At 43.4% G+C, this 21,677-nt stretch overlaps 1 protein-coding gene across 1 annotated transcript in view; it reads left to right on the top strand.

Annotated features, from left to right (window-relative positions):
- Window positions 1–15,783: 15,783 nt before the first annotated feature.
- unc5cb (unc-5 netrin receptor Cb) overlaps window positions 15,784–21,677 on the top strand; it is a gene marked incomplete at its 5' end in the record, with an annotated part of 103,904 nt that continues 98,010 nt past the window's right edge. The window contains one exon of the mRNA XM_083657406.1: window positions 15,784–15,844. Within this exon, the coding sequence (XP_083513532.1) occupies window positions 15,784–15,844 (61 nt within the window). The remainder of the gene's footprint in view (window positions 15,845–21,677) is intronic.

The raw sequence follows: 21,677 nt of genomic DNA on the forward strand, positions 1-21,677 counted from the left end.
TGATAATATTTCTATCATGTTAACTCTGTGTCATGTTAACTGGTGTATTCAGAGCAAATAGGGAGATACAGAGCATTATCATTATGCTATATACAGTATCTCCCTCTTTGCTCTGAATGAGTGAGAAAAGGAGAAAATACTGAATAATTACATCACAACAGTATAATCCTAATGTTAATTTAAAATTAGATATTCCTCTAAATATGGCTAAAAAATGTCCCTTGCGGGCCCCACCGAGAGTCCCTTCCTCCCAGCACCCCCTGCTTAAAGTGACTTCCAGCGGCCCTGGTAGGGGTCGTGTTTACCATGGAGAAGAGTCAATATGAACGTCGCCCTCCTGTGGTGGTATTCACGACTTCGGAAGTGGATATTTTCTGAAAGCTGCGAGGGTTAAAGGGGGCGTTCCAGGTGACTCTGACTCTCTTCACCATGCTGATCAATAGACAGTAAAAAGAAACAGCTGCCTGGGCTGCCAGGTGCCCATAGGCAATGTAGAAGATCTCTTTACTTATTTATGCCATTTCTTCAAACAAGCTTTGGACATGTTTCGTCTATGTAGTGTAGGTGAAGGCAATGTAGCTTACAAAGCATTACAAGTCTTCTTCACCCACCTTGGAGAATTAGCTGCCTCCAGGCAGCAACATCCCACTCCCCCTCTGGCTGCACAGGAATAGTGCAGGAAGAGGGTGGAGGCTGCACCTACATGACCCCCCTGTTGAATATGATTTGAAAAATAAAATAGCAGGGTACATTGCGACCATTTTGCTTTATAATCCGATACATTGTTTTTGAACATTAACATCAACAAAGTAGCTATTCGACTGTTAGTATAACTTAGCTATTAGCCAACTAGATTAGATGGGGTTTTTCCAGGGCAGGGATTGGCACGTGACCTCTGAAGATGGAACGAAAGTGGACAGTCGCGGTACTGCAGTCCTGCCCGGAAAATATTTTTTTGCTAGACCACCTCTGGCTACTGCTGTTAGTATGGTGCCAGTACCATACCAGCCACACTGAAGTATTTCACTGACAAACATGGATCCTGTTGAATAATTCACAGCTCGTGAGGTAAACTATCTATAACCCACTATTTAATTGACGTGTTCAGGAAAAAAAGACAGGTGAGTTCAGTTTTTAAATCTCAATTTAAACCTCAATTTAATGTAGCACTTAAATTTCAAAGCCTGTAACTGCTAATGCATTTCTAATGATGTGGACCTTATCAGAGTAAATTCACTTAATTGGAACATCTGTTCAGCGAGCAGTCCAGCAGTCTGTCACACAGTAGTTGACAAAACAAACAGAAATAAAAAAAATATATATATATATACTGTGAAAGTTGCATGCAAACCCAATTTGGATGTTTGTTTGCCATAACTCTAAGCCCACATCGAGAAGGATTCACACCAGATTAATTTAAACAGAGTTGATTGGACATCTTCCAAACGTCAGAAGGCCAAACTGCTAAAGTTGAGAGTTTTGTGCCCGACGGTATTGAACAAATTCTTGACCATGAGGTCCCCTTCTGCCCTGCTCTTATTAGGAGATCCTTCCACCTTGAAGGACACACTTCCCTCACTACACACACTGGGTCCAAACTGCCATCATGCTGGGTAGAAGGCTGCTTGTCCAACAGTGGAATTTGGCAAATGCCCTGTGGGTGTAAGACTGCCACTTAATTTCCACTTGGCAAAATAGCAGTTTATTAGAAGGTGTCTTTCTCACTTGTTCAAGTAAAAGAAAAGTAGGCTACTTAAAATGTGAAAGCTATACCTGACCTAATATTGAGAGCAGAAGCCTATTCCCCTTATCTACACATTAGCGGCTAATGGTTAGCCCCTTCTGTCTCCACTGCACTCAGCTGAGGACCAGACTCCTCTTATCGCTATTCCTTGATTTTTGTTTTTCCATTATTCTCTTTAAATGTTCCACATTCAATATATCACCCGCTTCTATCTCCCCTATACACTCAGCTGAGGAGCACAGCATCCTCTTATCTCTCCTCTGCTTAACAATCGATTCATTCACTTATTTACATGCTTGTTTTCGTTATTGTCCTTTAGTGTGTCCAGTGCAGAATTCAATCTGTGAGTCTAATTTACCTCCCGGGTGCTGGGTGACTTCCTGGTGTGTGTGTGTGTGTGTGTGTGTGTGTGTGTGTGTGTCTCTCTCTCTCTCTCTCTCTCTCTCCCTCTCTCTCTCTCTCTCTCTCTCTCTCTCTCCCTCTCTCTCTGTTCAAATGGGGGATGACCTCAACATATAAACAGCAGGTGGACATGCCACGCCCGCCCTGATCTTCCATATCTGTAATCCTGTTGACTTCCGCAAAGCATTTGTATTATTGGAGGGTTTCCTTTCATTATCTCAATGGTGATGCTGCTTGGATTTTGATGTAATTGTTTTTATAAATAAATACAAATGAAAAGAATGATTACAGATTGAGGTTTGTTCTATTGACCTCATTTCCTTGCTTGTACTATAAAGTTAAATAAAACGTTAAAACAACAGCTAGCTTAATGTGACCGCTCTGTCTGCCACTCATGGTTCAGCGACATTTTCCCCAAGAACTACATACTGTATGCTGTAGTTTATTGTTTCACCATGATCTGCAACATTTTAGGGGTAAATTTTGCACATTTGCTAAAGAATGAATAAAGTAATACTAGTCCACATTGCTAACTTTGTTAGGCTCTATGTTTGCCAGCTTAATAGAGCTTTATATATTTATTTTGCAGTTTCCACCACTTGCAAAATTGCTTGTTTCTAAAAATAAATATGCTTAAGAAAAACCTGTTGTAGCCAAGAGACTGTAGCATCTTCATGAGGTCCTTGTTGGGCTGTACTGTATACGTCTGAAATGTCGGTGGTCGTAATCGTTATGGGCCAGCTGATGGACGGTGCTGCTGCTCCTCCTCCTGTAACATTTTCCATATTTTTTCCATTGGAAAATTGCTTTTTCTGTTTCATATCTCTTTGCAATTCAGATTTACAGGAAAAGTAGTTCACTAGCTATATGTAGCAGATTAATTTCAAGTTCCCTGGATTCCATTGTAAATCATGTCATTTCACAACATTACATTTAGTTTAGTTTGATTGAGGTTTTGCATATTGTTTGGTGGAATGATTATATCCTGAGGATGCAGGGCCTTGCGTTGTTATCGCTTCGTAAACTGTAAATTCTGTGATTCAACAGTCTTAAGTAATGACCAACGAATGTGACCAACACATGTAGGCTACACCAAAAATCGAGAAGTTGGATCATTTTGTCCTCATTTTCTTTGTGGGGATTTATAATATTTTTAAAAGGGCATATCAGTCATCTTCACACTGGAGCTAAATTGCCGGTAGATGATGTCCTTAAAATATCAGAGAGATTTGAAATGTCAAGAAACTGAAAAGCCTAAAGCACACCACCATTGCTTCAGTGTTCCGTTTCTTTCTTACATATTTTTACAACAGAATAAGACTTAATTTGATCAAAAGACTCAAATCTTCATGCAGAAAGGCTGGCGAACAACGTGGGAAGTAAATAACACCACCTCTTAAGTTTGGATCGGCAGAAAGGAAATGATGAACTATGAAACCCTTGCATTTATTTCCAACATTTACTGGTGAAAAGAAAACCTGTGATATTTCTCTCCACTCCCTCTCTTCCTCAGTCAGTCATTAATTCACGTTTATCCACACGTGTTAACCGCTATTGTTCTTCTCATCTCGACAGAGTGCGAATAGAAACTAACAAAGAATGTTGTGCCCGGGCCAGACAGTGCTCCAGTTTGGGTTTTAGACAGAGCAATGTGCTGCCCGGGCCAGACAGTGCTCCAGTTTGGGTTTTAGACAGAGCAATGTGCTCCACCGAGAGGCGCGTCCCTCCCGCCTCCTCTCCTCTCCATGTCCTTGACACACTTCTCCAAGGTCGGACACGCTGACCCCATCAGCTGGTGCAGTGCACGTCCCACAGGGGGCCATAACACCCCGCACCCCTGCAGCATCTATCTCCCAGCCCTGTGTGCCTCCAATGTGCCCCCCCCCCCTTCAAATGCCTTGGGCTGTCCCGCTGACAATTCCCTCTCAAGGAGTGATTAATGCCTATTTACTTCGGAAGGCCAAACCATTTCCCCGGAAGGGAAGTAGGGACTGTTGAAAGAGAGAGAGACAGAGCAGGAGACAGAGAAAGAGGAGGGGGTCAAACAGATGTATGGGTGGGAGACTCAGACTGTGAGGTTCTAGTATCAGGTGAGTCTGGCCTCTATGAGCAGGGGTGAGCGAGAGATAATCAGAAGCTTTTATGCTGTTAGCAAGAGGCCAGGGAGAAACCTCTGAGGATATGAGTCATAATGCTTATACTTCAACGAGATTATAAAGTGCTTTTTTTCTTTTCTTACAATGGTTGTTTCTCACTGTTTATGAAACAATGAATCACATTGTGTAACTGCCTGGTGCGTAATGTCACTTCTCTGATCCTGTTGAAATGCAACCGGTCCTGCTACAAGGTGGTCGTCTTTGAGGAGCCACCGTACTGCCGTGAGGCCCTAAAGAGCTTGAGTCAGTCTTGATGTTTGTCCATAAACAACAAAATCTCAAGGGCCCAATCATGGACTGAGAGATCACAGTGTCCTGTTTTCTATTCACCACTGACGTCGTGTATCTTGATTCTGTTGGACGCACGGATATTTGAGAACAGTGAGATGGGTTGTTTTGCATTTGGTTGCGTAGCGAAGCTAAACAAACAGTAGGATTTGCCAAAAAGAAAGTTTTATTTTTTTATTTTTTTATTATTCCTCTTAACCCCCCCCAAAACAAGTGATTTGCTACTGCCAGAGTCAGTGGGATTAATAAAGTACTACTATTACTACTACTACTACTTACTACTACTACTACTACTACTACTACTACTACTACCACTACTTACTTACTAGGGGTGTCACGATACACTCAGTTCACGATACGATACGATACCCGATATTGGGTTCACGATAACGATACAATACGATATTTTAACAATATTTTTTTGCAATCGATTTGTAAGTTGAGCGGGCATCCTGCACGCTAATTTGAGTCATTTCACCATTTTCATCCTCCGTGTCTGTAACGTCCCTCGTCTGTTCAAACAAAGCGATGAAAAGGAGAGCGAGCATGCAATCAGATGCAGATCAGTGCCACCATGTTCAGCTTCTTTTTCTCGCGATATGAGATTTCCTCTCAACGATACATATTGTCACGTTTTGATATCGCGATATATCGTGGGACGATATATTGTGACATCCCTACTTACTACTACTACTATACTATTACTACTACTATACTATACTGTATCAATCACAGACTGCTAATCCTTTGTGTCAGTGCTTGACTGATGCCAACTTTCCAGTGGAGAGCTACCGTAGCAACTTTGCCCCAGATAGGAGGCCACAGCACAGCTAGAGCCCCATGCAGCCAGTGGAGAAAATAAGATTTGTGTTGAGCTGGACTTCTGGGGCCGCGCGGCACAGTGGGCTGCCACCACCCTCTAGGCAGCTATCAGTGGCTGCCTGGTGTGCAGGGCTAAGCTCTGGCTAGCGTCAGCAGTCACACCGGAGCATCCCTGGTGGTCTGAAAGCACCAACAGACTGACAGATAAACAACCCCCCTTAGTATTTGTTGTCATAAGATGCAAACAGCATTTCAGACGACAGGTTTCTCTCATCCGTGTTCAACAGAAATTGTATTTCAGAAGGAATACATTTAAGAAAAGCTATAGCAGTTTGTTATGAGGACTCCACCATCCATCAAGTGTATTAAACAGTAATTTACACTTTGGCCCATATCTCTCTGATTTCAATGAGATTTTCAGTGGTAAAACATTTACCCCATGGCTCCCCCTGAACTCTGTATGAAACAAAAATGAATCGATAAAATGTTCCCCTTGTTGATGCATGTTCTGGTTATGTAGAGCTGATTAATTTTATAAGCAGAATAAAGTATTCTTTGGAAGATTCTCTACTTGAATGCAATGTGAAGAAATTGTGAAATCAAGTAAAAGGTGGGGGAAATATTGAGTGAGGAATGAGGATTGTGCTTTGAAAGTATTACGACGAAGGGGAAAGAAATCCCTCAAAATGACATGAGATGGTTTGAACTTAAAACTAATGTTCATAGAAATGATATAACAGGTTCTGCATGAAGGCAAAAAAAGATCATGACAGATTTCAGGGCAATAACATGGTCCAATAATACACTTTCATTGATTCCATTATAGATAATGGGGATTGTATTATGAAAAACCAGGGCTCAACTGTTAATATGATCAAACTCATTAATGTGACGGTCTTCATTTAAAAACTCTAATTGCAATCACAATATAATTACAATCCATTTCAGATTTTTATTCTAACACAGTCACACCACATGACTGCTGAAAATGAAACGCCTGCCTGGGCATTGACGACTGCTGCCCAGAGACAACTCAATGTCTTTGGCTCTGTGTATTTTACAGGATGACTCACAGCCATGACGGACAGGCAAATCGATATTTTGACTTTGGCCACATTTTTTTTTTTTTTTTTTTTTGTGTGTCTTCCAGGAGGAGCGATGGTAATGGTAGGGGACTGTAAATAAGTGGAAGGTTCTTGACAAATGAATCCATTAACATTTGCCTGTGTCGCCTGGCGAGCAGATTTGCTGTTTTATGGAGCAGGAAAAAGGAGCTAGTAAATCTTGAGGGCGCCGCGAGGGTGAGGAGGGAGCTGAGAGAGCAGGGTGGTGGAGGAGGAGGAGGAGAGGAGAGGAGAGAACGCATCTCCCATGATGCAGCACTTTATCTCCCTCCCAAATGGCATCTTTATCTGCCGAAATTAAGTTTTGATTCCTTGCCACATACGGTGCCGCAAATCACTTTTAATACCGATATCGAGAGAGCGCGGGCCGTAAAGTGTGCCCGAAGCGATGGGAAGCAGCTTTATTGTGTGGCGGGCGCACGCTGTCGTCACCGCTGCCGTTCACCGTCTTTGTGGCTCGCACTTGTAAAAAGATCACCCCCCAAACCGCCGCGGCTTTGTGTGCAAATCATATTGTGTCATTTGTCATCATTCACACATTCCTCTGTATGCTGGCTGCACGCACGCGGTCGCTTCAGCCGTCGAGCTGGAACCCGGATGATGGCGGCTGAGGGAGAAGAAGGAGACCCCCCAAAGGTGACTTAATTTATAGCTGTGATTAATTTCCAATTCCATTTTCACTCAGCGATGTTTATCTTTCAAATTAGAAAGAAGCGGAAGCTCGTTTGTGTGTGTGCGCGTGCGTGTGTGTGTGTGTGTGTGTATGAGGAGACTGCATTACATTGCCTCTACATTAACATCACTGCCTGGCTGTCTGTCCGCCTCTCTCTTTTTCAATTGGTGGGGGTCAAGATTAGGGACGGTCCGATACCGATACTCAGTATCGTATCGGTATCGGAGCCGATCCGGCCAAAATCACTGGATCGGATATGGGAGGGGAAAACGACGTAGAATCCGATCCGATCCATTAGCCTAAAACTAGCTTAGTTGTATAAGAGAGGGCAAAAGAACGGATTGTATCGGTATCGGCAGATACTCAAGGTTGTGGTATCGGTATCGGATCGGACATGGAAAAAGTGGTATCGTGCCATCCCTAAAGATCCAGTACGCGTTGAACTGAATAGGGATACGAGATGCGTAGCTCCTTTCGTAACTGTTTGTCCACATATGATTTCATCATCGAACAGTTCCTTATAGACACAGAATCCAAATTCTGTGCTGGTGACATTTATTTTTTACCGAGCTTTCGACCAGATAGCGCTGTTGAGTGCTGTGATGGTTGGGAGCTCTAACCCGGAGAAAATAATATCACCACCAGCAAAGAATTTGGGTAAAAAGAGGCATAAGGGACTCTTGTAGGGGTAGACGATCACGTGACGATGACCGTCATACCCGGAAGAGTCCGAAAGGGGCTAGGACATGTGGTGCTAAAAAGAGCTTCATCACAACAACTGAAGAGTATATAGGCTTTAAAAAAATCAGAGATGCTGAATCAGTAAGAGAAATCTCACAGAGAGGCACTTATATCTCCCTATAGGGTTCTTCTGATGAGATGTCGAGGTGCTTTAGTTGTATGTGCTAGCAGGGTAGAGCTAATTGATCTACGCTGAACTGATCGTCCTGCCACGACCACAACACAGAGCTGCCCTCTCCTTCCCACTCGAATTAACAGCTACACCATTAAGAACCCAAAATGGTCCTTGAATAAATCTGGCACAAATGTGAACCTCTGCACCTCCCCAGCAGCACATTCATGAATATGCTGTAATTCATAATATATAAGTTATACATGGAATCTGCATTTTTATGGTTATGATTAATTTACCAATGCAATATCTTTGAGGATAAACATGGCTATATAGCATTTTCGGCAGCAGCTTCGGCTTGCCCTCGTTTAAAAGTATAAGTAGCTAAATGATAATGAAACAAATATAGGTACATACATAAATGCTCAGTATCCAACTTTATTAGGTACGTCCCCCATTTGAGCAAAGAGCTGGATGACTCAGACGGTGACTCATGTATTAATAAAGCATTTGTACAGCGTGCAGATTGAGCAAATTGTTGTTCCGCTAAATGTTAATCTAGGCAGGACGTGTCATTGAAGTGACTTAGCTTGTGAGTGTTGGTACCAGACGCACCAGACGTACCAGTTCCTCCAGCATCTCAGACATGGCTGATGTCCTCCTGGGGTTTCTGGGCACCACTGCAGTGTCAAGTTTCCACATCATCCATCCAGCAAACTAGTCCTGTGGGCGAAAGAAAATGACTCATTCATGACATAGGCATGCAGAGGTGGGCGGGCTTTTTGTTCAAGGTGTGTTCAGATGGAAACACATTTATAATGAGAACACTGATTATCTGAGGAGCTATAAGCTAACACGGGTATAATGACCAGTCTGAAGGGCATTTATACAGCACTAGCCTATTTCCACTATACAGTATGTAGGCTATCTTCAAATGCGTTGGTCAGCAGGAAGAGTTTAAAGCCACACAAATGTTTTCATCCTCTCCATGAAATCACAAGACCTGCCTCTTTTACGCGGTGCAGGACAATGTCTCTGTGTGTGTGTGTGGGGGGGGGGGGGGGGGGGGGGGGGCAAATAAAATAAATCAAAACAAAACAATACAAAACAAAACAGCCAAAATGGGAAATGCAAAACTACATTAGATATTAGATATTCTCTATACATAGAGAAGCAACTATTGGGGGCCTGTAAACACAATTTTAAACTCATGCCTGCATCTATTTCAGCCACACACACACACACACACACACACACACACACACACACACACACACACACACACACACACCATTTAACTGTATGATTACCTTTCTGAATATGGTCCATATGTTTATAGCATGCCAAACTACCAATAAAGTGATTCTCAGTCAGAATGCCTCTTCACATTCAGCTGCTTAATGCAGTTTCACCACCTGGGATGTGGAGCCTGCAGACCCCAAGGAGCTGCTGTGCAGTGACTCTTATTGACTGAACAGTGGAACTTGTGGCTGAAAGTGGACATTTCAATTACTGAATACCAGCAATAACTATTTTTGTATAAACCAAGTGACATAATCTAGAAATACTCATACAGGTTGAGTGTTTATTATTATTATCTTTTTCTTATGGAAAATGGAAATGGAAACTATCTTGCTAAAGTTAACTAAGAAATTACTCTAGGCTCTTATTAGATATTTCAAAATTGTTTAATTTCATACTGCCTTTCATATCCTGCTATTTTTTTTTAGGTTGCTTTGCAAATTTCATGCAATAATTTAATGATTTGGCAAAGACATGGGGGGCCTCCGAATCCCAACTCTCCCAAATCTCGCTTTTGAATCAATCTTTCACATATAAACTCGCTATAGCTGCGCTTGTTTTATTCTTTTAACTTCTCTCTCAGCTACTGATGCAGTGGCGAGGAAAATCTTAAACTCAAGTGGCAAAAAGAAATCTCACTAGAAGATGTATAGCGCACTATAGTATAGAGGGGTGATCATGACTCAAGATTTAAATCATTTATTGTAACAAAAAAGAGCAGCGTTTCTTCACTAATAAATTGATTAAAAACACATTTACATTTAGTTTCTATTCTTGTATTTTATGGGGCCGTAATGGCTGCCGTGGCCCAGCAGTCGCTCGTCTTTGCCTAATGGTAAGACCACCAATGATATTAATCTTGAGAGGTCAGAAATTCAAGTGCATTGCAATTCCCTTGAAAGGGTATATGTGCATGCCACAAAACTCACCACAAATTCGTTTTTAAAAGCAGAATTTCAAAACTTCTCTCCATGGGGGGGGGGGGGGGACCCTGTGCCCTATTAAACATTATTTTTAGCATTTATGAGTACAGAAAATGGGAGAGGGGATGATGCAACACAGGGTCCAGACCGATCGCAAAGCCAAGCCACTTATATTGTAGGTGCCTTTGTCTACTGAGCAGTGTTGGGGGTAACTCATTACAAAAGTAACATATTACATGTAATATATTACTTTTTGCAGTAACTCAGTAATATAACTTATTACTTATAGGATTTCAGTAATATTATACCAGTTACTTTGTCAGGTAACTAAAGTTACAAATTGAGTTACATTTTTTTTTAAATCAAAGCACATGTTTAAATAAAGAAAGATACAATCATTTCCTAATCAAACTTGTTTTTATGTAAATAACTATAGATGACAATAACAAAGGAAAAAAGAATAACATTTAGAATTTTGGATTGTTTACACTGACTTCAAGACGGTTTACATAATGTTTCAGGATGGTTCCGGGGCAGCAATGTCATTCTGCTGCTGCTGCTGTTTTGGTCAAAGTAATGCAAAAGTAGTGTAATAAGTAACGAGTTACTCTACACTAGGGCTGCACAATATATCGTTTCAGCATCGTCATCGCAATGTGCACATGCGCAATAGTCACATCGCAGAGCATGCAATGTCAAGTAAGGTAAATTAACTGATAACATACATGCCCTCTCAGTGACGTTCTAAGCTCTTTTCCTACTAACTATAGTACTTTTACTCACTTAGGATCCTGCAACTCACCCTGTCTGTGGCTAAAAACACACTAACTTCCTACTACGTCAACCGCGCACGTTACCCACTAGGCCACCTTCTTAAATGAGCAAGGCTTGATAGACCTATTTGACTTTTGGTGAAAATTCCTTATTTTTTCATATCGCAATATATATCGCAGAATAAAAAAATATTGCAATGTCAGTTTTTTCCAATATCGTGCAGCCCTACTCTACACAGACAGTAATATTGTAAAGTAACGTATTACTTTCAAATGAAGTAGTATGTAGTATATTACATTTTGAAAGTAACTTGCCCAACACTGCTACTGAGCCACCATGACCAAACAGGTCCAGAGGCTTCAGAGAGACCTTTGAGAGAAATCAGAAGAGAACGGCACGACGTGCAACAGTAAGCACACAAATAACAGTTCAATAATGCAGCCAGGCATTTTCCACAAAGCACAGCTCATCAAACCTTGAAGCTGATGGGCTACAGCAGCAATAGACTATACGCTGGGTTCCTTTTCTGTCTGCTAAGAAGAACAAGAAAATGACTCTAAAGTGGTCCCGGCAATCACATCAACTTGATTGAAGAGCGGAAAATGTTGCCTGGTCCTGCCTGATGGTGCTGCTGGTACAAACATGGTGATGGTGCAATGGTGTGTGGGGAATGTTTTCCTGGCAAACAGAGTACATTAGCAGTGTTGGGCAAGTTACTTTCAAAATGTATACTACATATTACTAGTTACTTTCATTTGAAAGTAATAAGTTACTTTACAATATTACTGTCTGTGTAGTGTGTAGAGTAACTCATTACTTATTACACTACTTTTGCATTACTTTCACCAAAATAACTGCAGTAGCAGAAGGACATCGCCGCCCCGGAACCATACCGTCTTGAAGTCGGTGTAAACCGTCCAAAATTCTAAATGTTATTCTTTTTCCTTTGTTATTGTCATCTGTAGTGGTTGTTTGAATACAAACACACAATTTGATTACGAAATTATTGTATCTTTATTTAAATATGTGCTTTGATTTAAAAAAAAAAAAACTCAATTTGTAACTTGTGTTACTTGTAGCTCCAAGTAACAGACGTGACGAGGTCTTGATGAAAATACTGAGTTTACTTTACTGTTGGACAGTCTAACCCGTGAAAACTGGGTTGAAAGAGAAAATAAATTAAATTAAATTACAACAAGGGAATGCATGTACGTGTTTCATTTACATATTGCAGCTAAACAACGTTAGCATGTATCTACCACATTAGCACATGACAGCATAATGTAGAGCTACACAAACTTGTACTAAACATACCTCGTAGGCTGCTTGTCACTAACGTCTTGCTGTGGGTCATCCTTCCTTCTAGGCTGCATGCTCATTGTTTAATCATGTCTTAATTTCTTTAGTTTCTTTATTGAGCTCTTAATTCACAGCTCCGTGTTGATTTGCGGCAAAGTGGCTTGAATGGTGTTACGTTCTTTTTTGTCCGCCCGGCGCGGCAGATTAGTTCCGCCAGATTAAAGGTAGGACCCAAACAAATATATAATTAGCAAAATGCCAAGTACAAAGTTAAACTGGCGGTGTGGGGCAGTTACATTACTTGACAAAGTAACTGGTATAATATTACTGAGTTCCTATTGGTAATAAGTTATATTACTGAGTTACTGCTAAAAGTAATTAGGCTATGTAATATGTTACTTTTGTAATGAGTTACCCCCAACACTGTACATTAGCCTCCATATGAGCAACACCACAATATACCTAAACATCACTGCAGACCAGCTGCATCTCCATGGCCACAGTCTCCTCTTTTCAAACAGATCCTTCTAGCAGCAAAATGCTCCAGTTGTCTCGGGGTGGGTGTGGGAACATGACATTTAAATTTCTCCAATGGCCTGTGCACAGTTGGCAGATCTCCACCAATCCAAACGCCAGAATAAAATGTCAGCATTGCACGTTTGTAGAATCCACAGAACTGTCAAATATGAACATTTCGGTCCTCGAGGCGCAGACACCGGCACTTCCTGGTTACGTGCCAAACCGCCTCGGAGGAGCCACCCCTACTTCCTGGTTAGCGCGGTAGCGAGTTGTTGTGGGAGTGGCTCGCATTGCCGGTTAAGTTTATGCAAGCTAAACAACGGTTGGGTTTAGGTAAAAAAAGCAACTTAGTTGGGGGTTATGGTTATGGTTTGGGTCGAGATTTGAACCAGCTAGCTCAGTGATACTCAACTTGCAGCCCGGGGGCCAGATGCGGCCCGCAACAGGGTGCAGAATGGCCCCCCGACCATTTTCTAATAATTTCATGTTAGTTTTCATTGTGAATTAGAATCTAATTCACAATAAAAACTAACGTGAAATAAAGTCTGACTGAGCTCCAGCTAAATTGTCAAATACCGCCTTCTGCTCCCTACCTAACTTAACCTAACTAACTATCCGGACGAGAAAGTTGCAAGTCTGGAACGCACCACCACTCCACCACTCCCACCCCTTCTCCCTCCCTGAACAGACTGACGTGTATATTCACGTATCTAAACGTGAAACGCTCCATATTTTCATTCAGAAAATTGTTCATATTTTAAGTTTTCTGTGGATTTGAGATAATCTGGCGACTTGGCTTATCGCAACATAACAGATGTGGGCGGTGGATCAAGATGTTCACAGCATGAATGTGCTGCTATGAGTCAGCAGCAGAGAGCAACAACATCCCTGTGAAACATCTCCAGCAGCCTGTTGAATCCGTGCCTCGGAGAAGGGGTGAAAGTGGCTTCTGCCTTTTTTTACAGTGTAGTAGGCCAATGCAATATATTTGGAGACCCAAATCCAAACCTTTATCTCTCCCATCATATAAGAGTTTGAGCAACGGAAAAAAAGAAGGCAATTTCCTGCAGATCTCCTATAACTGAAATTGAAATGCCAGCAAGATGACAGCTGCCCATTGACATCATTGTGCGTTCATGTAGAAAGAGAGAGAGAGGGGGGGATGATGAGAATACCAGGCTTCATAAATTAGATTCATATTTGAGAAGTTATCTCTTTGCAGTTTGGATCGAGGAGCAAATATATTGTCATGCTCATATTTCACATTAATCACAGTGTGTCAGGGGTATTGCTGATCCATCTGTCGTGCATATAATTACTCATCAGCTGTTTATCGGAAATAATATGAAACAAATCTCCCTTTGCAAAGCGAGAGGCCTTGATGTGTGCATATGCCTGTGTGTGGTGGTGTGTGTGTGTGTGTGTGGGGGGGGGGGGGTGCCCTGGGTCCTTATTGATCAGGTTTTGTGACAAGCCATGCTAGCCTATAATCGAATTATTACTAAGTCTAATGGTCTAAATAACAATTACTGTGGTTGTAACAGGAACGGATGTAGGCTAATTCAGAGAAATTGTGCCTGCGTTGAATTAATGATGGTTTGTGCTGTCAAAATATACAAACAAATCAAATTAGATCGCCTGTTAAGTTAGTTTGGGGAGCAAAATCAACACAATGAACACATGTGCTTCCAACAGGCTTAACAGGCTATATATAGGTCAGACAGACACACTCATTGAACTAATGTTAGGAACCCTGCTACACATTTATTATACGATTTTGTACCAGCTGGGTCCTCCATCTGATAAGATTTTAGCTTTTAGATGTTTTATTACAGAAAATGTATAAAATCCATGACCAAAATAGTCATACATTCTGTCATTGTGTTACTTATGGATGAAATTATAGTGGAAATAAATTATTCCCCATTTTGCTAGGGACCCCCCGTCAAGGACCCCTGGCCCTGGGGGCCCCAGGAACCACCACTGAAATATCTTGTGCACGTGGACATTTCAGAATCAGAATCAGAATCAGAATCAGAATCAGAATCAGAATCAGAATCAGAATCAGAATCAGAATCAGAATCAGGAAAAACTGTATTGATCCCAGAGGGGAGTGAGAATGTGAATCCCTCCCGGGCTATACTGACTAACATTGCTTTACACTTGAGGCCTACAGGCATCATCGACTCCAATGATTGTCTTGTCAAGGCTCCCATCAATCATGTAATTGATAAACAGCCTCCGTCCGCTCCTCCACACTGGAGAGTCCAGGCCGGGTTTTACCACAGCGCCGCCAGTGGTTGGAGTGTTTGGATTGGCTGAAGCTGAAGGTACCCGCAGAGAGCGAGCCAGAGCCGGGCGCGCGGTCACCCCGGCAGTGGAGCGCAAGGCGCGGTACAGTCAGTCAGGCACACAGGCTCTCACGCTGCCTGCAGAGCGAAAGGTGCGACAGAGAGAGAGAGAGACCAACTCCGCGGAGGACTTTGGTGATTTTTTCGGGGGGAAAGTGAAGAAGACACACCGGAGCATGAATTTATCAGCGAGACATCCACCTACTATTACACACCTAGACAACCCGCGGAGGTAGATTTTAATGCAACATCCTCCTTGACGGAGAGGGCGATGCGCGCGCGTCTTAATCCATAAACTCTCATTCATCTATTTTAGAAAAGAAAGAAAAAGTCCTGGATACATTTTCCGTAGAGATTTTTCTTCGCCTTCTTTGGGGTTTTGAGGGGTGTTTATATTTCAGTCGCAGTTTCCCAGGAGCGAACAACAGAGAAGGTATTCTGAGCGCAGTTTCCAGTGAGTCGGACGGACTTGCCTGTGAGAGAGAGGGAGCGGAGTTTGACCGCTCATCACGGGGCTGTGAGGAGGGAGGCTGCACGGTGCGAAGCTCCGGAGATGCTGCTCAACATGGCCTGGTTTCTGCTTCTTCTCCTGGTGGATATCGGACTGACTCAAGGTAAGAAAGAATTTTATTTTTTACCAACTGAACTGAACACCAAGCGGGCCAACATCTCCAGGGTGAAAGTTCTGGAAACTCCTTTATAGCAGGGAATGTAGCGGAGGAGGGTAAACCCACCTAAACTCAAGTTTGTTTATTTGCAGAATAGTTTACCCATCTCTTTTAGCCCGGCAGACATCTTAATGAGAGGTAGCCTATACATAACAAGTAGCCTATTAAACAGCCCATCAAACTGATCTTAGCCTATGACATTTTAAACAACGGGGGTCAGAGTTTATCCACCTTAAAATTCCCCACTAGGCTGTAACAGAAGCTGAGGTAAGAGGTACTGTTTAGGTAGGCCTATGCATGTTGTATTTGGGTGAATATAGTTTAAATACACATGAAATACTGTAGGCGGGTATAGGGCATACATACCCCTGTGTAGCCCTAGGCTACTATAGAGGCCTCAGCCCATCCGTTTGTCGTTTTGTAAACTCAAAGGGGGAACAGATTCTCATCTGTTTCTAACCACCGAATGATGGATGTTGTTAACTTCTAGGTTAAAAGTTGTCAAAACAACTGGCATAATATACCTTCCTTACACAGCCTTTAGTTTACAGTATGTAAAGCCGACTTATACCCACTAGCTATTACATTTACATAACATTAATTATTTGTTCTCTATAGTTCTTATTCTCTCGTAAGATTGACACACATGAAGTGGCCTAATATCATGAAAAAGAACACCGCAACAGAGAAACGAAATCTGGTTACTGTATATCTGCCCATAACACAGGCTATAGCTCTTGTACACCAAATGTAGGCTAATGTTAAATGTAGGGTTCTTCTCTTTGTTAGGCTATGTGTGTGTGTGTGTGTGTGTGTGTGTGTGTGTGTGTGTGTGTGTGTGTGTGTGTGTATGTATGTATGTATGTATGTATGTATGTATGTATGTATGTATGTATATATATATATATATATATATATATATATATATATATATATATATATATATATATATATATATATAAAAGCTACAGTTAGGAAAGACTGAGAGGCTATATGCTTTAATTTCACTTGCTCCTTGGGCTGCTGGTTTTATAGGCGTTAACAATAAGTCGGTAAATGGCAAATTCCAAATCTAAATTGAGTCAATACATTTCCAACTTCAGGCTACTTATTTCCATCAGTAGCTTTTGCCTCCAGAGGCAGAGTCTATCAGAGTCAAGTTGTCTGTTCAGAGATGTTTTGTGTACGGTGGAGTAGCTGTCAGTTAGTTGTCTGTTGAGAGAGGTTTTCTGTATGGTGTAGTAGCTGTCAGTTAGGGAAAGTACTGAGACCGCGCTGCAACACCTGAAATCATTTACTAAATCCACTCTGTTCTCAGTTGGATTGTCTGTCAAGCAAGAAACACACGGTACATTGTGTGTGCGTGTGCATGTGGTGTGTGTGTGTGTGAGTGCGTTTGTGTGCGCGCGCGCGCGTGTGTGTGTGTGTGTGTGTGTGTGTGTGTGTGTGAGGGAGAGAGAGAGAGATGTTTATGCCTCAGGAATTAAGGTGGTTTCTGCTCTTCTGTGGGCGATAAATAGTATTCAAATAATCCTAAATGAACAATCCACAAATAGTGGGATGTGGTAAATGAGGGCATATTCTGTTGCACAAGACATACTTCTTCTGTAAGGAAAGAGCTAGCAGATGGGAGTAAAGAAGACCTACCCAGGCAGGGAGAAGGCTCTGTCAGCAGCCCTATAGCTGCTCCAGTCATACCCAGGCAGGGAGAAGGCTCTGTCAGTAGCCCTATATAGCTGCTCCAGTCATACCCAGGCAGGGAGAAGGCTCTGTCAGCAGCCCTATAGCTGCTCCAGTCATACCCAGGCAGGGAGAAGGTTCTATCCAAGGCCCTATAGCTGCTCCAGTCATACCCAGGCAGGGAGAAGGTTCTGTCCAAGGCCCTATAGCTGCTCCAGTCATACCCAGGCAGGGAGAAGGTTCTGTCCAAGGCCCTATAGCTGCTCCAGTCATACCCAGGCAGGGAGGTCTGTCAGTACCCCTATAGCTGCTCCAGTCATACCCAGGCAGAGAGAAGGTCTGTCAGTAGCCATATAGCTGCTCTAGTCCTACCCAGGCAGGGAGAAGGTTCTATCCAAGGCCCTATAGCTGCTCCAGTCATACCCAGGCAGGGAGAAGGTTCTGTCCAAGGCCCTATAGCTGCTCCAGTCATACCCAGGCAGGGAGGTCTGTCAGTACCCCTATAGCTGCTCCAGTCATACCCAGGCAGGGAGAAGGCTCTGTCAGAGGCCCTATAGCTGCTCTAGTCCTACCCAGGCAGGGAGAAGGCTCTGTCAGAGGCCATATAGCTGCTCCAGTCATACCCAGGCAGGGAGAAGGTCTGTCAGTAGCCATATAGCTGCTCTAGTCCTACCCAGGCAGGGAGGCCTGTCAGTACCCCTATAGCTGCTCCAGTCATACCCAGGCAGGTAGAAGGTCTGTCAGTAGCCATATAGCTGCTCCAGTCATACCCAGGCAGGGAGAAGGCTCTGTCAGAGCCCCAATAGCTGCTCTAGTCCTACCCAGGCAGGGAGGCCTGTCAGTACCCCTATAGCTGCTCCAGTCATACCCAGGCAGGTAGAAGGTCTGTCAGTAGCCATATAGCTGCTCCAGTCATACCCAGGCAGGGAGAAGGTCTGTCAGTAGCCATATAGCTGCTCTAGTCCTACCCAGGCAGGGAGGCCTGTCAGTACCCCTATAGCTGCTCCAGTCATACCCAGGCAGGTAGAAGGTCTGTCAGTAGCCATATAGCTGCTCCAGTCATACCCAGGCAGGTAGAAGGTCTGTCAGTAGCCATATAGCTGCTCCAGTCATACCCAGGCAGGGAGAAGGTCTGTCAGCAGCCCTATAGCTGCTCTAGTCCTACCCAGGCAGGGAGATGGTCTGTCAGTAGCCAATAGCCATATAGCTGCTCTAGTCCTACCCAGGCAGGGAGAAGGTCTGTCAGTAGCCATATAACTGCTCTAGTCATACCCAGGCAGGGAGATGGTCTGTCAGTAGCCATAAGCCATATAGCTGCTCCAGTCATACCCAGGAAGGGGAGAAGGTATGTCAGAGGCCCTATAGCTGCTCCAGTCATACCCAGGCAGGCAGAAGGTCTGTCAGCAGCCCTATACTGTAGTCCTTCATCGCACTCCTACATAGTTAATGAGCAATGAGTGCAGGAGGAGGAGGAGGACGAAGAAGGAAAAGCGTGCAGGTCTGGTTTCTGAAGGTCAGGGTGAGGAGATGACATAAGACCCTTCTCAGAGCCCAGAGATCCTGAGCCATTGACTGGATGGGAACAGGAACGAGGTCCTCCCCTGTCCATTAAGAAGTCGATACAGCAGGAGAACATTGTTTCAGGCTAATTAATGGCCTTGCTATTTTTGGTCACTGATGAGCTCTTCACATTTGCAAATCAGTGGAGAGTCACTTCTTCAGTGTAAAACGACTGGTGATCAAAGTGGCTCGCTTACCCAGGCGTTCCTCATGCACAGTGCAACTAGGGCTGGGTAAAAAATACAATTATATATCAATATCGAATCAATATTCATTTGAAGGAACTGATATCCCAGTATGGATCTTTTAATATAATGCCTTTTCCGTGGATGCTTGAAGCTTGAACTTTGTAAGACTCGCGTGGTTTTGTTCTTAGCGCAACAAGATCCCGTAAACATCTGGAAACAATATTTTTAATAGTGCACCAGGTTAGAGGGTTCCTTGTATAATTTACAGCATTGCTTCTTTGATCATCTCTTTCATATCCGAGCAAAATCGCTATTGTGACGGAAATATCGATATTGAATCAAATTGGAACTCGAATCGAATCGGGACCTTGTGTATCGGAATCGTATGGAATGGGGAAATCAGTGGCGATATCCGGCCCTAGGTGCAACAACAGCCATCTTCTTCCCTCCTACACATGATGTTCTAGAGAGCCATATGAAAGTGTGTTTTGGAGGTCGCTCGTGCATTTCTCCCGGCTGTTGTCGTTTTTTAGATGTTTTGCTTGAAAGCCTCTGTGTTTGACAAGGTAATCTGCCTTGCTTGATCGCCGCAGTAGCAGAGACAGTGAGTGAGAGAGAGAGAGAGACAGAGAGAGAGAGAGACAGTGAGAGACAGAGAGAGAGAGAGAGGAGAGGAGGAAGAGACATGTGTACGTTTGAAAGGACTCCCACTCGCTGTAGTTGCAGCTGGACAGCCCTGAGCATGATGGGAAATAAGAGCAGTGTTTAACCTGCTGAACCCTCGACAAAGGAGATGGGCGGCCTCCAAACGGCCACAGAGAGACCTGTGAGAGTTCTCTGCCAGTAGCTCCATCGCTTGACCCTCGATTCAAGAACAGATGTCCACCTTGTACTGCAGCACAGGGGCACACCTGTAGGCTACAGTGTTATGTGCAGTGTCTGTACTGTATATGTGTGTGTGTGTGTGTGTGTGTGTGTGTGTGTGTGTGTGTGTGTGGGTGTGTATGTCTGTACTGTATGTGTGTGTGTGTGTGTGTGTGTGTGTGTGTGTGTGTGTGTGTGTGTGTGTGTGTGTGTGTGTGTGTGTGTGTGTGTGGGTGGGTGGGTGGATTTGAATGCGGATGGAAGCTGTCATCTCGTTAATGGACTTTGGAATATTTCTATGTAAAAACAACCCGAAAATATGTGGAAAAGCAAGAAACCCAAGAAACATTCAATACTGTACACTGTATATGATAAGGACTCACTTGGACTGTTTGTAATTCTGATGTCTGGGCCCAAGAGTACCAGATCAGGCGGGGGGAGGGGTCCAATTGGGGAAGGGGGGGGGGTCCTATTGGGGGGTAAGGAGGTACTGTTTAGATAGAGACACTGCAGATTGCGTCAACATTCAGAAACCACGCCCAAAACGGGGGGAAACAAAAACTCCTCCCCCCCCCAATCTTGGCGTTCTCCTATGTCGCGTGCATGGTCGCGTGTTGCACACAAAGATCATATATACGGAAGATGAACACTCCAACTTACTTCCTTGACAGCTAGATCCACATTTTTCTTATCGCCAATTCTCAATAGAGACACTGCGTAATGCGTCATCATTCAGAAACACGCCCAAGACGGGGGGAAACGGAAACTCCCCCTCCAATCCTGGCGTTCTCCTATGTCACGTGCATGGTTGCGTGTTGCACAAAAAGATCGTATATACGGAAGATGAACACTCCAACTTACTTCCTTGACAGCTAGATCCACATTTTTCTTATCGCCAATTCTCAATGGCTTCCTTGTTTTGCTCAGGAGTACAAAAAAACTTTAACTGGCGATTTTTTACATTTGTTGTCTGCGCAGCCCCACCACACAACAGCTTTTAGCTATGTTTAATTCAAGGAAAATGACACTGGTGTGTGGAAGTGAATGGAGCGCTTTCCCCCGTGATGGGTGTGGCCTCTTTCATGCAGTGTCTCTATAAGGTAGCCCTACCATGCATGTTTCACCCCACAATAGGACCCCCCCCCCCAAGGCAATGGTAGGGGGGAAACACTGCAGAGATCTATCCATGAAATGGAGTGACTAGGGCCTAAAAAAAATTAAGTTTGGTTCCTGTTGCCGACCGACCCTGTCAATTTACGTGCGACCCAATTTATTTTATGAGCATGTTGATTTGACGGTGGCGCTATGGCTGGCTCACACTACAGGATTTTAGTGTGAGCTGTTTGCAGATCCAATCTTAAACCTCCCGATCTGCTCACAGCCTCATCGGGGCCGTCCCGATCATATCAAACATGTTTGATATTTAGGACTGAAAATCTGCGCGAATACATCATTCTGCTGCTGCGCCAGACTCCCGTCATTATCGT

The sequence above is a fragment of the Poromitra crassiceps genome, assembly GCF_964638095.1.
Source record: "Poromitra crassiceps genome assembly, chromosome: 21".
In the NCBI taxonomy this organism is placed as follows: domain Eukaryota; kingdom Metazoa; phylum Chordata; class Actinopteri; order Beryciformes; family Melamphaidae; genus Poromitra; species Poromitra crassiceps.